The sequence below is a fragment of the Antechinus flavipes genome, chromosome 2 (genome assembly GCF_016432865.1).
Source record: "Antechinus flavipes isolate AdamAnt ecotype Samford, QLD, Australia chromosome 2, AdamAnt_v2, whole genome shotgun sequence".
Lineage (NCBI taxonomy): Eukaryota > Metazoa > Chordata > Mammalia > Dasyuromorphia > Dasyuridae > Antechinus > Antechinus flavipes.
In genome coordinates this window covers 321,416,398-321,433,623 of record NC_067399.1, presented here as the reverse complement: position 1 = coordinate 321,433,623, position 17,226 = coordinate 321,416,398, and the positions used below count along the sequence as shown (strand labels likewise).

General features: G+C 39.0%; 1 protein-coding gene across 3 annotated transcripts in view; it reads left to right on the top strand.

The window, feature by feature from the left end:
- The window catches only part of RGS6 (regulator of G protein signaling 6), a 643,116-nt gene extending 627,719 nt beyond the window's left edge, over positions 1–15,397 (top strand). For 2 of the 3 annotated variants that reach the window (XM_051977666.1, XM_051977665.1), the window contains one exon: positions 10,383–10,515. In XM_051977666.1, the coding sequence (XP_051833626.1) occupies positions 10,383–10,433 (51 nt within the window). In that variant the 3' untranslated portion in view covers positions 10,434–10,515. Of the gene's footprint in view, positions 1–590; positions 658–10,382 lie in introns of all 3 variants that reach the window. The other variant, XM_051977664.1, reaches the window with a different exon arrangement.
- Positions 15,398–17,226: the final 1,829 nt, after the last annotated feature.

Genomic DNA, 17,226 nt, shown 5'->3' with positions numbered 1-17,226 from the left:
GAAGACCTCACTTCAAATCTGCCCTTAGACACTTGCTGAGTGACCTTGAGCAAATCATTCAACCTGATTGCCTCAGTTTCTTCATCTCTAAAATGAAAAACAACTTCAGTATTTTTTGCCAAGGAAACTCCAGATGGGGTCACAAAGAGATAGACACAGCTGAACAACAATAAATTTATACCACTGCTATTTTTCAGAGATGGGCACCCTGGGTGCCTGCACGTCAACTACATAAATGGTCATGCTTTGAAAGATTGCCTGTAACATTTATATAAATGCATGCATGTGTGCATGCATGTATGATAAATATTTGCATGTTGCATCTATATGTGTGTATGCAGTGCCTGCTATGCTAGATTGAGCTATCATCCTATATGTACAGTGTATGGTGGTGAGCATACCATATACTCTATATCAGCATGAGTACCGACTACATCTGCTGCTTCTGTGTGCTATAAACACTTATTATGTTTTGCATGCTTGCTGCCTATTGGTATCAATGTAGGAGCTCCTCTAGAACAATAGCTATTCACCGTTGCCATTGGATAAGTTATTCTTCACTTCCCTTCCTAAAAAAAACAATTGCATAGTGCTGCTGGCGCAGAATAAGACTGGCTACCGCGTTTCACCCCAGAGGTGGCTACCTTCCAGCAGCGGGTGAGTGATCCCTATATCTCTAACAATCTGTCCTATGCTTTGGGATCCTTTGGATGGAAGGTGCTCTGGAAACAGAAATAAGGATCGGTCAGTCTGTTGCCTCTTCTCTTCCCTCCCTGCTTCCACAGATGTGTTGCCTCACGCATTTATTCCTCTGTGTCTTGGTCTGTTTCACCATAGCTTCCTGCCCTGGTTGACACTGATGACTACTTCTCCATCTTCATAACCAAAACAGTTACTTTGGAATGAGCTTCTTATCCAGGGTACTTGTCAAGAGATGAGTAAAGAATATCCATAGCTGAGCACCAATTTAGAGTTAGAATGGATTCCAGAATTCAGCCAGTCACCAGATCATGGGAGCATAGAATTAGAGTTGGAAGGGACCTTAGAGGCCCTTGGAGGCCCAGCCTCCTCATTTTACAGATAAAAAGCCTGAAAACAGAATTCAAGTGGCTTTTTCCAAGGTCACACAATAGCAGGACCAGTTCTCAGGCTCCAAATCCATTATTCTAAAATACCATTCATTGAGATCACTTGATACCTTTCCCATCCACTCCACTAACAAAGCCAGATAGAGAAGTCCATCCACTTATGGAATATCTTGCAAATTCAGTAACTTCTCCCTTCGTCATCATTCCTCTAGTAAGGATTCAAGACTCCTCTGTCAAGTGAAACAGAATAAAATCCTGTGGGAAATAAAGATCCCTTCCCCTTTCTGCTGGATTGTCAACAAGATGAGCTTTTGAGATTCATTGCTTTTTCTCTTTAGAATCAAGGGGAATTGTGACAACTCTTTAGGATGGCTTTGTAGGGAATGTACAAAATCAAGAAAGATCATCCAAGTGATTTAAGATTAAGAAACTGTTTGCTTTGAAACATCCCTTTAAAAATGCTATTCTAAGGACCACCCCTGCACAAACACACACTCCATGCTACCACTGAGGTAAATGGTAGATGCTAAATTGATCTGGGAAAAATAGGGAAGGGGTGAGAACTCTATCCTAGATATGTTTGTGCCCAAAGGGATGTTAATACGAACTGTTGTTTCCTATCAAAGTTTGATGCTTCACTGAGCTTCAGCAAGATGACCTTGACCTTTTCTTGGGAGATGGCCCTTCTAGTTCTCAAAGAGGGAAACTGCAGGAGGGCTGGCTAACAAGAAACCCAGGAGGTACACACACGCTCGGGTGATGCACATCCTAATAGATTGTGAGCATGTGGGAAAGGTAAAGGATATCCCACTGGGTTCTGGGAAAATTCCATTTTGCCAAACCTTGCATAATGAACTGAGGATCCCTAAGATAAGTGGCTGCCTTTTTGGTGTTTTTCAGAAAGTTTCAGCAGAGACAACATAGAGTAAGAAATAGTAAACTTGCCTCAGAGCTTGAATTTAACTCCTTACTCTGATCTAGAATACCATAAGACCCTGGGGCTAGTCAGTGAATGTGTATGCATCTTTGCACACAAATGTAAGAAAGTTTCCTCATCAGGAGTTCCATATATCCATGAAATCCCAGGTCCAGTTCTTATCCTTCTCCTTCTTATGAATGAATTCAATTACAATCTTTTCAGCAGCTCAATTCAGAAATTCCTCTAACATCATAGGTGAGAATAGCAGAGAATATTTTGCTAAAGCCACAACTGAAAAGAGCTGCCATATTTCTTCAACAGTATTAGTATCTAGCTCCTCCCTGATGATTCAAACCTACAGCATCAGAGTAATTCTTAGAATAGGAAATCTGGAAATAATAGTACACAGGAAGACCCTGTCACAAAAAGTCTCTATGACTAAAACCCTTTATTAAATTAGTTGCCTTTCTTGTCACATTGAGTTCTCTGGTGAGAGCTCTCTGGTCTGCTGTTCAAGGTAAACGTCTTTTACAAGAGTCAGATAGATAGTACAGTGGACAGACAACTACTCCTGGAGTCAGGAAGATCTGACTTGAAATCCGGCCTCAGACATTAGCTATGTGACCCTGGGCAGGCCACTTAACCTTTGCCTGCCTCAGTTTCCTCATAAAAGAGATAATAATAGCTCTTATCTCCCAAAGTTATTGTGAGAGTATATTTGAAAAGCATTAATTGTTTAATGTTTGAAAAGTTCTAATTGTTATCAAATTTGATAAGATTTACTACCAAAAAAAAGGAAGGAAAGAGGAGAAAGAGGAACATTATCTATTTTTTAAGTCCAACGGGTTTTTTTTTTATTTTTCCACTCTTTTTTATTGCATTAATACATTATTCTGAAATAAAATAAACATTTCCATAAAAGATGATTATACATGAAACTGCAACTCTATTATGCACAATTTGCTATTCCTTCTAAATATATAATGCCATTTATTCTTGATGAGAGACATAAGAGGAAAGAGACCTAAGGAGTAGGTAACTGGTAGTAGCTGATGAAACTTCAGAACTGCCAGGCAAGTGCAATCTACAAGGAACATGCTGCCTCTTGCTTTCCTGCCTTTTTCATTGCAAGGTCTCACTTGAAAGATGAGCACTGGGTTTTCAGTTAGGAAACCTGGGTCTAGTCTCTGCTTGATCTCTTGCTAGTCATGTGACCTTGGAGCAGAGCTCCTTCTGAGTCTATTTTTTCCTCCTAAAATGAGCATAATGATACATCAGCTACCTTACAGAGTTAGTGTGAGAATTTCAGTTTGGAAACAATAAAACACAAGAAATATCATGATTGCCAGATTTCTTTGGGCACACCTAGGAGGCAGGGAGGAAAAAAGGTTCCTACTCCCTGACAAAAGCTGATCCAGAGGGTCAGCCTTTGAAAAGAGTAACCTTAAGAGTGAGGGAGAAGATAGGGAGGGAGATGGCCCAGTGTAGCCTATACAAAGCAAAAAAACGGTAGACACAGCAAGAGCTACCAGTGAGAAGTTCCTTTGGTTCATTAGGAAATAGCTGAGTCAGGTAGATGATGCAGCAAGGTTCATCACATTGAAGTTCCAAGGCATTATGAGATTTGTCCCTTTCCTCCTATCAGACTCAGAAACCAATTTATGTATGTTATTCAGGACACTCAGATTCCCTCTGAGATTATGGAGCCAGACATAGATAGATAGATAGATGGATAGATAACTACTGATCTATTTGATTATGATAGATAATGTTTCACAGATTAACTAGTCTTGTTAGCTAGTCCCATCTCCTGCTCCTGCCTTCCCCCTTTAAATACACATATACTCAGTGAATACTCTTCTTCAGGGTCATAGTAGGTTGGATCTTTCTGCTTTCCTCATTACCCAATGACATTTATATAACCATATTTACTCCTCCTTTGCCAGAGTCCAATGAGGAATGAGAGTAATATTATGAAGACTTCAAATATAACCTACTTGAGGCTGTGTCTTGAGTGTTGGCTATATAAAGTTTATGGCTCAGAGAATGGGTAAGGCATCCTGACCTACCCCAAGATGAGCTCATTATTATCTTATGTCCATGGCCATTACATATGTTTTAGGACCAAGACTTGCAACCTCCCCAACTAATGATGGATCTTGCTTGAAGACATCCGTCTTCCTTAGGTAACCTGTTACTTCATGGATTTGACCAGATCAAAGAAAGTTCTCAAAGATCTGTCTTGGGTAATTTAAAGAGAAAAGCTATTCTGAAAGTTGAAAGAATGATACATTACCTGAGTAATGTAAATAAACATTCTGATAATCCTGTTTATATGGTTTGGGAGAGAAACTCCCAGAAAATGATCTGGGGATAACTAATATGTCAGATGTCATATATAGATACCCCAGAATGTACATAGTTTATTATATAGTCAGTTCAGTCACATTAACCAAAGTATTTGAAGGCTTATGTCCATTATTTTTATTTTTGACCACACATGATTTCCTATAAATTCAACTTAATTTTAATTTATATGAATTTGTTTGTGTCCCTTGATTTTCTATTCCTTAGTATTTTCTTCTCCCTCCTCTAGTGGATTATTTAAAGGCTCTTTTTCATATATAATTCAGCTTTCTTATTTTATGCTTATAATATATCTACTTGTGGAAAAATGTAATAAAGAGAATTTTTAAAACCAAATTAAAATTCTCAGTAGCTATTAAGATATCAGAAGACTTGGTAAGAGTAAGAGAGCAAAATCTAGACCATACAAACAAAATTTGCCAAATTATCACCCCATCATTACTCTGGTATCTGTGCTTCAAAGAGGCAGCACCTTTCTAAAAATATGGGATTCAATATAAGACATTCCCCCCAGCCAGATCTTCAAAGAGTATCCCCTACAGTTCTCCTCAAACCTAAGTCTTGATCTAGCTGCTATGAGGGCTTATAACAAACCACAATCCATTACCACAGTCTCTTTATGGGTAAAACAGTAACATCATCACCCAACATCTACTGTATTTAATTAAGATATTGGATCAATCATATGAGATTGATATAGATTAATAATAAACGTGCATAGTCCTCTTCTAGTCACAGGCCTAGATGGAACCACTATAGATCATTTAATTCAATCACTTTTTCCTAAACATCTCCAAAAAAATGGAATGTCCTTTCTCTCCTCAAGCCTTTTTAAAAATAAATTTTGGGTTTTTTTGTTTTTATATCACCTGAATTTCCCACTTTATCGCACCCCCTACCTCTTCCAGAGAACCATCCCTTATAATAAAGAATTTTTAAAAGGAAGGGGGAAATGTTTAGGAAGACTAACCAACATATAAAAAAACTGAAGTATAATTCCATTATAGAGTCCTGCAATAATATTTCCTTTTAGGAATTAATTATGGTTTTTTGATCAACATTTTAACTTTCAATGTTCCATGCTTATTATCCTCCAACTCTGTAAAGCAACATATCCTATATCTTTGCTTTGTTTCCCCAAGTCTTTCATTGATCATTAAGGAAGACATGTTTATGACTTCCTTAGCCAAAAACTCACTAATGTAAAAGTACTGTCATAACAAAAATTCCCCTGCTTTCATTTTATTTTATTTCTTTCATCAGTAGAGGGAATTAGAAAAGAATGCCCCACACACAAACCATTCTTCAAGACTGCAGCAGACTGTCTTTTTTCCTTGTCTTTCCCAAGTCTTAGCTTCCCCAAGTCATCCAACTTTTCCTCTCTGTTTTTGCTATCTTCTGCAGAAATTGTGATGATTTACATCCTTCCAAAACCATGTGAGAATCCTGTGCAAATGTGAATGTTTTATTCCTATACATGGATATCTTATCACTATGCAACAGTCACTCCTTGAGCTTCTAACTTTCTGACTACTGAAGTCAATTGTTGATTAAATCAAACACACATTCTTTTGCTGAAACAAATAAGAAAGAAATGGGAAGGGGGGGACTTCCCCATTCTTTCAAACTGAGCTTTCAGCAAAGAAAAAATTTTAGTAGCAAGTGAAAAATTCCTCAGTACCACAAGAGGATAACATGATTTCCAAGTCACTTTAGTTTTGGGGGAAGAATAAAAGGAAGACAAAAAAGTGGGAATGGGGAAGAAGGAGGAGGAAGAGGAAAGGGAGGAAGAAGAAAGTGTTTCATATTGGATAGATTAATAGCAATTACTTTTCCTGATCCTAGAAATTTGGAATAGGTGCCCAAATCAATAGCAGGGAGGAGTAGGCAAAAACAGAGAATAGAATTTATCTCCAAATTATGATAAAGCATCTAAAAAAAGAAGAGGATTTGAAAATTTCCAAGAGGTGATTCAGGCAAAGATTGCATTCTGTTTTTAAACAATTTAAATTTAATTACTCTTCCCTACTAAGCCACATTGAGCCAGAGGCCATGGTCATATCCTGGACATAGTCCCAAAGTTCAACCACTATCTGTTCTTACAATTTTCCATAGAACCCTATTCCCAGTGAAAAGCCCTCAGGTAAGTAGCAGGAGCTCTGGGTCACCTGACCAGTGCATGCTTTATTGATTAATGTCTGAAAGTGAAATGAACAGAATCAAAGCATGTTAAACAGCATGTTGATTTTTTTTAAACACACAATGTGCACAAAAGGGGAATCCTTCTCTTTTTGTGTGTGTGCCTTTAAACAAGATAATAAATACAAGAACTGCATGACCTTCTAGGCCCCCAGTCATAAAGACAAGACAGCCATAACACCGAGGGGATCTCTCTGGTATGTGGAACACTAGTCAAACGTGGATAAGAATGGAATGGGTGTTAGTGAACACAGCACAAAGCACATGGGCCATGAAATTAAAGGTTCCTGAATTCTGTTGAATTACATTTGCCAAGTCTATTGGAGGTGGAAAAAAAAAAACCACTTTGTCTACACAGAAAGATATAGTCACATGATATCTCTGGGACTTACCTTGCCTATCTGAGCTTTTAATCTTAGTATTCCGTTTCATTTCAAGATCATCTGCTAGAGGCATCCTGTCTTCCTCCTTAGCTAGCATCCATTAGTAGTTCAGCTGATCCCTTAGGCTGGTCTGGCTGCATTGCTTTGGGCACCAATAGATGCTCCAGATTGACTTATAAAAAGATTTCTCCCTTCCTTCCTCACTCCCATCCTGAGATTCTGTGTCTATTTAAGAGCCAGACGTGTGTAGAATGTACCAAATCTGACTCTAGGGCTTGTCCTTCATGAATGCTAAAAAATTAGGAATGAGAAGGGGAGAGAAAACAGCTCAAAAAAGGCCATATTGGAAGTTCTCGTGGTGCCTATGGAATTAAAAGGCCTCGTAGCAAGGAGCCCTGTGACTCTGTAAGATCCATCTTGGTAACAGCTTGTTTGAACATGAATGGTTCCCATAGGCAGGGGGCAGCTGTCATTAATGAGAAGTGGCTTTGATCTTTGGTGAACTCCTTAGGAATCTTATTTCTTTAGAGAGAAAACAACTAATGAACAAGCTTAATGACCTACTTCCTTTCTTTTAACCCTATGGCAGGCACCTTAGCAATACCTGTGGGAAGATTGAGCAGCCACTACTCTGCTGGAGATGCTCTATCCATCTGCTGGCAGCATTGGTCAATGAGCTGAAATGGGCAGTGCTACTATTCCCAGCATACTTGTTCCCCCTAAAATCACTATGTTGTTTTTATTGTTGTTGCTTAACAACATAGCTGAAACTTGAGGTAGAAGTAGGTGACAGACAGGATGATGGAAACAAAAATAACCAAATACACTATAATTGGTTATGAAAACAAACTTAGAATATCTTCCATTGGATGCTATTCTTAACCTTATCTTCAGGAACTGGTAGCTGTGGGTTTTAATAAACAAATGGAGACTCAGAGAGGGAAGAACTCTAAAATTTAAAATTTAAAATTCACTTATCAGAAGGGATAAGGGAAGAGTTGGTAGCATACCTTTCAAACCTGAGCCTACTGAAACAGTAAGAAAGACTTAATTTCAGATGCCATCCCAGATACTACTAATCATTTGACCTTTGCCTGCCTCAGTTTCCTCAACTGGGAAACAGGAAAAATAATTGCCTCTCAAGGTTGTGTCATAAGGCTCAAATGAGACAATATAAAATACTTCACGATCTTTAAAATGCTATAAATGCTAGCTATTGTTATAATTATCTGGAAATAAGCTGCTCTCAATCCTTAGAAAGCAGAAGTGCTGTTACAATGTTTCTTACTTTCTTATACTCATCTGTATCTATCTTTTATTAAGTATCTATGATTTTTTTCATATCTGCCAATTAAATCAGAGAACCAGATACCAAATAGGGCACTCCCAGAATATACAGACATTTGGGGATATGATGAGAAATTTTATCCCAGGTCTGGTCGATAAATAGGAAGGGAGCATAAGGTAAGGAAGAGAAGATACTTAGTTACCTGACAATGAGCAGACTCCAAGACAATATTGAGCTGTTGGTAATAGGTTTGCCTTTTGTCTTAGCACCTTCAGAAAATACAAACAATAAGTAAATATCCTATTGTTATAAACCTCTAGGATAGATTTCATAGCCTCATAGAATTTAGAACTTTCTATCAAGGAAAATCTTTCATATATCCAAGGACATGCTAGCAAATGTTTAAAATCCTGCTGTTTAGGAGAGAAAGGACAAATAAAACACTTTTTTGAGGCAGTCAGGGTTAAGTAAATTTCCCAGGATCACAGAGCTGGTAAGTATCTAAAGCTAGATTTGGACTCAAGTACTATTGACTCTAGGTTCAGTGCTCTGTCTTACTGCTTTGGGGCTTACTGCCCCATGAGATACTTTTAAAGCTTAAACTTCATTGTCCAACCTGTTCTTCCATTGCTTCCTTAAATCTAGAATGTCAACAAAATAATAAATCAAGCTCTAATTTGTAGGGTTTGTTCATTTCCAAGATATAAATGCTTATATTGAAATTTTAACAATTGGATTATATACACCTCTGATTATATTCTCCCTAAATTTATCTTGCCATAAATTAAGTATAGTGTACCTGATGAATCAAAAACCTGATGCTGAAGCATCTGGCAGAGCAGAAATGGGGAAAATCAAACAAGGAATTACAGTTTCAGAAAGTGTCAATATCAACAGTAAGCCAACTACTGGACCAACTACAGAGAAGCTTGTGAGCATCTACACTGGTTTTTCCTTGAGAAAAATAGGAGAGATGATACCATCCTAGGGTCAACAAGACCACACACAATGTATATATATTTTTAAATATAGACCAATTGATCATTGAGCTCATCGGGTACTTCTCTTGTATTCCCAATCAGAGCAATCTTCCTTTGAGTATATCTGACTTAACTTGCAAAAAGTTGTGCCCTCACACCCATTCAGAAAAGTACAAGCCATGTAACACAGGAATCCTAGCTAAATTGGTCTTATGTGTTCCTAGAAGCATCACTTGGGAATCTGGGGCTGATTTTATTATTGTTTGTTTTTTAAATTTTAAAAAGGGACTGCTATAAAGAGTTTGATCAAGTCTTGTGCAGAAGTCATTGTTGGGATTGAGAACATTTATCGTATATAAGGATATCCCCATTACCAAATGGGTAGATAACTAATTCATCAGGAATTGTTCTAGACAAAGAGCAGCCAGTGCTCCTCTAAGTATTACAAGAGTCACAATGACTGATTTAAAATCTTTTCATGGTGTTTGCTTCTAGTTTATTGTCTCTTCCCAACCAGTTGGGAAAAAATAATCTGTGGTTTCCAAGCAGGAAGCTGCCATCACTACCTTGGAACCCCACTGTATATGCCCAGTTACAAGCAACTGTATATGCTCTAATCTATCTACCTTCTACCTCCTGCTTCATACCAAAGAGCTCACTTCTTACTGGGTTTTGTTTTCTTTTTTTAGAATATGTGATGTGATATTTGTCATTTCCCAACAATCCCCATTTTCAGCACAACCTTGTCACCTGTCTCAATACTTCCCATCTAATTCCCTTGACTAAAATCAAGTTGTAGGGTAGTCCACAGATATTAAAACTCTGACCTGATGATTAAAGAGCCTCCTTTCACAGGTAAGTAAGACCCTGTATAGCCTTAATTTCTTCCCCCTTGCACTACCACCTTCAGAGCACCATTCACAGGCTCTCACCACCCTTGGGTTCACCTAAATCTATCCAGTGTCCCAGTGGAGAGTAAAGCTTACATAAGAATCCTTCCAAATTTGGGGGTTCCCATGTGAACATGCTCCTCCCATGGAAGGTGGTGGGCAGAGTGGTTGTTTCTGTTGCCGGTATAGAACTGACGCCTGCTTGTCTGTCTGTCTATCTGTCTGTCTGTGCATATGTGTGTGTGTTTGTCGATTGTCCTTCTTGCAGGGAAAGTCACTGGTGGGCAAGCGCCTCACGGGCCTGATGCAGTCCTCCTGACAGTTCCGCCAGCTGAGACGGCAGCCGCTGACCACGTGGGCGGGCGGCGCCGCTCCACATCTGCAGAAAGACTAACCTTAAGGGGCGATTTGATTACTGTGAAAGAAAAGGAGTGAGGGGGAGAAGGGAGGTTGAGGAAAGGAGTACGTGCCTAGGACTGGATGGGGTGGAAAATGCAGAAGAGAAAAAGAAACCAACCGCAGAGCTGCAGAGATGCCGCTTTACATAGTTTACATCAACATTTTCTTACCTGTATAGCTTTGTTATGACACTCCGTTCCCTAAGAGGTCCTTGTTTCTTCTCACCTGAATTAAGGGAAGAATGCCTCACTGTGAACAGAGAGTTTGGCAGGGCCAAAGTTTTCCTGCTAAGACTTATTACTTGCTATCATTATCATTATTATTGTTACTGCTGTTATTATTATTATTACTACTACTACTGTCCAAATTATCTTTCCTTATGGGAAAAGAGAGAAAGGAAAGCTAGGTGAACACAATCAGTATTAATTACCATTCTCCCTTTTCTCTGGCAAATCCACAACTCTAATAGGGACAAGCCTGCTACTGTCACAATCACACCTCCACCCCCATCCATCCCCCATTTGTGGCTACCTAGGCACAATAAAATAGTCACCAGAAGCTGCTTCCACTTAAGAAGTATGATTCATTTCTTCTGCACTTTGAAAGCATTCTAGGGGTTCCCTTCCCCCATCCCTTCAAGCCCTTCACTCCCCCTCAGACAGACTTAGAGAAAATGCTGATTGCCTTTCTCCTTAGTTGTCTCTTGGTCCGGAGAAATCAAAGCATCCATGATTCCCTCTACAGAGAAAAAGAGCATCAGTGCATAAAGAAGAGCCACAGATTTGTTATTTAAGGCTTGAAAGACTTGTCATTTTATCATTTACTTCTTACACTTCTTCTAAGTATATTCCCTCCCGCTTTATTCAGAGATTAAGGTCTGGTAAGAACTCTGGGGATACTGGAGTTCTCCAGGTTTCACCAATCTAAGAGAAAGATGAAAAGAGGGGAAAAGTCTTAGTCTAGGGGAGTCAACTGTCTATTTGACTGGCCAACAATTCCTCAAGTTGGTTTGTATATGGTCAAATTTCTCAATAAGAACTCAGATATGCCCAGATACAGCACTAGTGGCAAAGGAATTGTCAGTACCTACATAGCACATCTCAAAATGGTACTGCATATATAAGAAGTGCAGAAAATGATATAAACAATAATATCAATTATTTGGTATAATTACATCAGCATGTAAACTAAACTAACATGGACAAACTGTGTCTAGATTTCTTTACAATCTCTATCCTCCCTGGATATCTGTCATCAACTAGCATTTACCAGAGTGGCACTGCTCCCTACAGACCCCCAGATAAAAGTATTGATAAATCTGTAGCCCAGTAAGACCATGTTTTTCCAAGTCAATTGCTCAATCATCTCTAATTTATTTTCAACCACATCCTTTTAGACATCATAAACACAAGGCAGCAGAAATAAAAATGATTATCATTGGTGATTTCTTGCTTCATATAATGAAATTTTAGAAATTAAGTACCTTAAGTAAGGATACATTCAGACTTCACACACCATCACCTCTGTTCTTTAAATCTGATTTGTTCCTTTTTTCATTTCTGGCCCAAAATGCCGAATCAGTTCCCTGTAATGGATTTTACTTTATCCTGCCAGATCTTAGGCATTACAGCCTTCCATCTTCCATGTCTGAGCTGTCATGGACATTGGCAATTTTCTAGTTTCCAGACTTGCTGTACCTCAGTTTCTCTTACCTATAAAACGGTGAAAAAATATTTGCTCCCATTTGGTGGGCTTAGCAGGAAATTATGCAATAATTACAAACATTCTCAGAGCGCCAAATTTAGTCAGGAATTGGATGAACTTGGGCCATGCTACCTGGAACCTTGTTTCACATGTGGTAGATTGCCAAAAGAGGCCACCAATTCAATGGCCCCAAGGTATACCCGGCATCAGAGAATCAATAGAACAAAATTATAGAAATTATGGGGTTGGGGATACAGAAGCAAAAATGGGTCCCTTCCTGGAATTTTCTATAGGGATTAGCCTCAAATAATTTAGATACTGCATGCCCTGTCCTTGAGCCTAACTGTGGGAAAGGCCACAGGGTCCTTATATTATTATGTGTGCATGAACTGCTTGAGGCACATAATCTACTTTAGCTTTTGACACCATCCCTCCGATCTTACTGCTTTTTACACCCTACCTGCTCTCACATACAAATAACCATTTCTGAGTCCAGCCAGAGAGCTACTAGCATGTCCCCTAGGTCTCAAAGCATAGCACATTACCTCCATTTCCTTGATAGGTCATCAGGAGCAAAAAGAACTTGCTAGTGACAAAGGAAAGCTTTGAAAGTAGAAATGCTAAAGGTGAATCAGAGACGTCCTCCACAATTGTTCCCTGAGCACAGGCACTACGATCTCTTTTCTCAAGCCCCAGGTGGCTTGCTTACCATAAATTGTGTTTCCTGGCACTTTTCCATGGCTCTAAAATGGACTTTTCAGGTTATGTTGTCATCAGAATTATGTGCTCTCTATTGAAATCAAAGCTCATTGGATGGATGAGATTCTCTAACCTGAGATCGTGGTCTCAGGCATCATTGCTGAATTTAACCAGGGACTTGAGAGATCTGCTGGAGTCTCAGTTAAGGACAGCTGGCCTCTAATAGTTGTGAATTCAGCATATTTGAGAAAGTTTTTAGACCTCCAAGGTAAAGGAAAGGTCAACCAAGATTCTCAAAGTAAGTGGTTTGGGTTCTTTAAGTGAATTTATGATGGATGTCATACCCCTCCTAAGGCAGGAAAGATACCAAAACACCTAAAGATTGTTGAGCTATATGGCAGTTTCCCAAAGGCAGCATATGGGTTGCCACTGCAGAATGCAGTGCAAAGTCAGCATGTGAGTGCTAGTTCTGGAATGAAGCTACATCCACAGTGTCTCGCCTTAGACCAGTCCCTCCATTAGCCTGACCTCTATGTTTTCCCAGAGCCCCTGTAGTGGACCAGATCAGAATCAAAACAAATTTCTTATTGATTCTTTTCTATCCCCTTCATCCCTACCTTCAGTGACAACACTGAATATACTCACTGGGCCCAAACTTTGAAAACCCTGTGCTAGAGTAGGTGTGTGACAATGGTACCTATAGCATGGAATACCGAGGCAGTGTCAAAAGAAACAACCTCCACCCAGGAGGCAAAGTAAACTCCCAGGATGTCAGTGAACTAAGCAAAATTTCCAGGATAAAAGGATATGTACATTTACTTTCTCCAATAGGGACAAAATAGAAAAAACATAGGTTACCAACAGGCAAATTCCTAATTTCTTCTGGAATAATTCCATTGCAGGCAATACAATAGCAACGATTGCAGGCAATACCAATATAATACAAGGACATTTATTAATTACCTACTAGGTTGAGAATATTGTATTGGATATTAGAGGAAGTACCAAACTTAAATGAGATACCATTCCTACCTTTAAGAATCTTACAGTCTCATAGAAGGATTGGTAAGATACACACAGAAGTACATTTAATACATATTTCATGATCAACACATTAGAGAGGTATAAAAAACATGCTTTGAAAGGCCTGGGGGAGAAAGATAATTTCCAACAAAAGAAATCACAGAAGGCTCTTGGAGAAGATGATATTTGAGTTGGGCTCCAAAAGGTCAGTAGGAATACACAAGGCATCAGTTAATATGCTCCTCTGAGCTAAGTAGGTGAGGAGTCTCCAGGCATCCAGAAACTGTTTAGCAGACAGCTAAACAGATTGGTGAGAACTAGCAACAAAGTAGGACCAGACAATCTGAATGCATTTCCCACAGCTACAGACCAATATAATCAATATCATCCATTGGCTGGGAATTTGTTAGAAATATCCTGAGCTCTCTATCAAAACCAGAGCCCTTCTTGTGAGATTCCAAGTTTCTGGTTGTACTCCAGGGAACCCAATAGATGCCCTGGCAATAAACCTCTTCCTAGTCAGTAAACTTGGTATATTCAAACTACCTCACCTCCTAGCTAATACACTAGGAAACTACCATCTGCTTACTTCTTTTCTTTTGAATCTGTTTCTCTCCTGTGCCCAATTCATATGCATGAATTTTCAAAAGCTACTTCTGAGATCCATGCAGGGAGAATAGAAAGGGACTAGAGACTTTAAGCTCTCTCACTCTCTCTTCAGCAAAGTTTCATAATGCTTCCTGTTCCCACTGAGCCATTACAATAAATGACAATTAAGATGGTGTTCAAGTTATCTAGGCAAGAGTAGTAATGTGCCCCTCAAAAGTCAAGCATTAATAAACACATGGTCTGTAGTATGGACAAGTAGTAGACAAGCAATGCAATATTCACCCGACCTGTTTTTCTGCCAAAGAGTCCCCAATGCCCACAACCTAGAAGTTAATACTACATGGTATTAAGGCATTGTTGGACAGTCTCAGATGGCAGTTCTAGGGTCATAATGTAATAAAGTAGAATCTGTAGCAATAAAGTCCCACAGGTTAGTACAGTGGAGTAGTGCCAGGTTACTAGAGTCAGAAAGCCTTGGAAAAAGCTATAGGGGAGATTTTCATGGAAGTAGATAAATGGCGATCTAGTCAGATATACAAGGGGAGGTACCAGGGCTCAAACACATAGATCAGACTCAAGTATTACAAACTCTACCTTTTTTTGCTGTGTGGTAAAAGGATATATTTGAATGGTCTCTACTGTACTGCATGTGGTTCTCAGTAATTTATTATTACAGACTTTGGGGGCAATTGGATTCCAGAACCAAACTTGCTAGTGTGGTCTGAAAATAAACAACTTTAACCCCACCGCCTACCCAGATAATTCTGTATGACTCGATGGGTGGGGGAGCTAGCTTTCTTGGACAGTGATTTATCTCTAGCAAAACACAATATTCCTCTGCACATCCAATTATCTGTTTTCTTTCGCCTGAAACAAACAAAATGGGGAGGGGGAAGCTATGTGCCCAGCGGCTTGGAAATTCTAAATCACTGAGATGTTCTGGTTTCTGCAAAGAAGGTAGTATATGTCACTGGGGACTTCTGATCTCTGGGTTTTCATGATTCGGTGATTTCTTTTCCCAACTGTTTATGCTCAGACATAAACCTGACCACCTACTAAGCCATAAGTGTAGTTGGAAATGTCATAGATCTGCCCTTGAATAAAGTCATAGACTCAAACACTGATGCAGACTGAGCATTGAGCAATGAGAATTCACTTTTCCTGAGTGATGGACGGTCTTATCACTGATTAAAGCCTTGGGCTCCAGAATATTAGACTGCCTATGAATCAGACAAACAAGCAAGACTAAAGAAACACTGAAAAAAAATCTTAAGACTATCTGTTCTATTAATGAAGAGAATGCCTTCCAATGAAGGACATGCCATGTTGGCAGAAACTTTGTTGCCAGAGGTAAAAAAAAAAATAATAATAATATAGGGGGCAAAGGGATACTCACAGAGTAATATCAATTCACCCCTGAGGACATCTTCCATCTTGAGAAAAAAACTCCCTCCCAGAAATAAGGTCCTGATGAAGGGACTTTTATTTGATGGGAATTTCGATTGCTAGCAAGTTTCATTTCCTTTCACCGCACAAGGCATTTAAATGCCATCGGTTAGGGGACTGCAGGATTATATTCAGTCTCTTTGAATTAAATTGAGACCCTGGAAATGAATCTCATGGACCATGCAGAAGTGGCCATTTCTATCTTATATTAAAGTGGCTTTAACTCACTGTAAGTCTTGGCCACCATCCAGCCCTTGGGAGCCAGAGTTACTCAAGCATTTGCAAACCCAGACCCTGGACTATCTGAGGATCCTCTCATCCACATTAATACACATCCGTGATTCATCAGAGCCTCAGAGCAGACCTGACTGCCAGATAAGATTTGTCTCAAAAGACAAGTTCTTTCAGGCATGGGACCTGTGGAAGAGGCGTAAAGTTGCCAAGGTCTCACCTCATACCTTCTGTTAAGCCTAGAGCCGGAGTTAGGAGGCACTGAAGGTTGTTGAAAAAACCTAAGATGTTGATGTAAATGTTTATAGGGAGTATTATCAACTTATTTCTGGTGCCCACATCTAGTGAGTGCCAGTCTGCTCTAAAAGGCCTTGAATGTTTTAGCATTTGGGAAGGAATCATGGTACAAAGAAGGAGTCAGAGAACTGAGGTTCAAACCATACTTATTACTTGTGTGACTCTGGAAATTGTATTTAACTTCTCTGGGACTCAATTTCCTTAACCATAAAATAAAGGGTTTGGATTTGATCAGGGACTCTTAACCTGGGGTCCATAGACAAATTTCAGGAATATTCTCATATTTATTATTTCCACTAACATTTATTTTCAAATGATTAATTTCCTTCAATTATAAAGTTAAAAAAATACATTACAGTTATCCTTTCCCTGTAGTAACTTTCCCCATCATGGTTTTGATATATTACCAGACAGCATATGGAACTAAATGGGAATTTTGGGGGAGTTTTGCAGAAGCCACAATTGACACACAAAGGCCAGTAAATGACACAGAAAAATTTTAGAAACTCAGAAATGCAGCATTGTTATTAAAAGGCATTCTGATAGCATCACACAAGAAAAGGCTAAGTCCTTATATGATTTCCTTAAGGAAAATGAAGTCTATTAAATAAATGTTATCTAGAATCATTCCATAATTATATCCATTTTTCTTGTTCATTTCAACTAATACACATTTATTAGGCACCTACTGTATGCAAGGCACT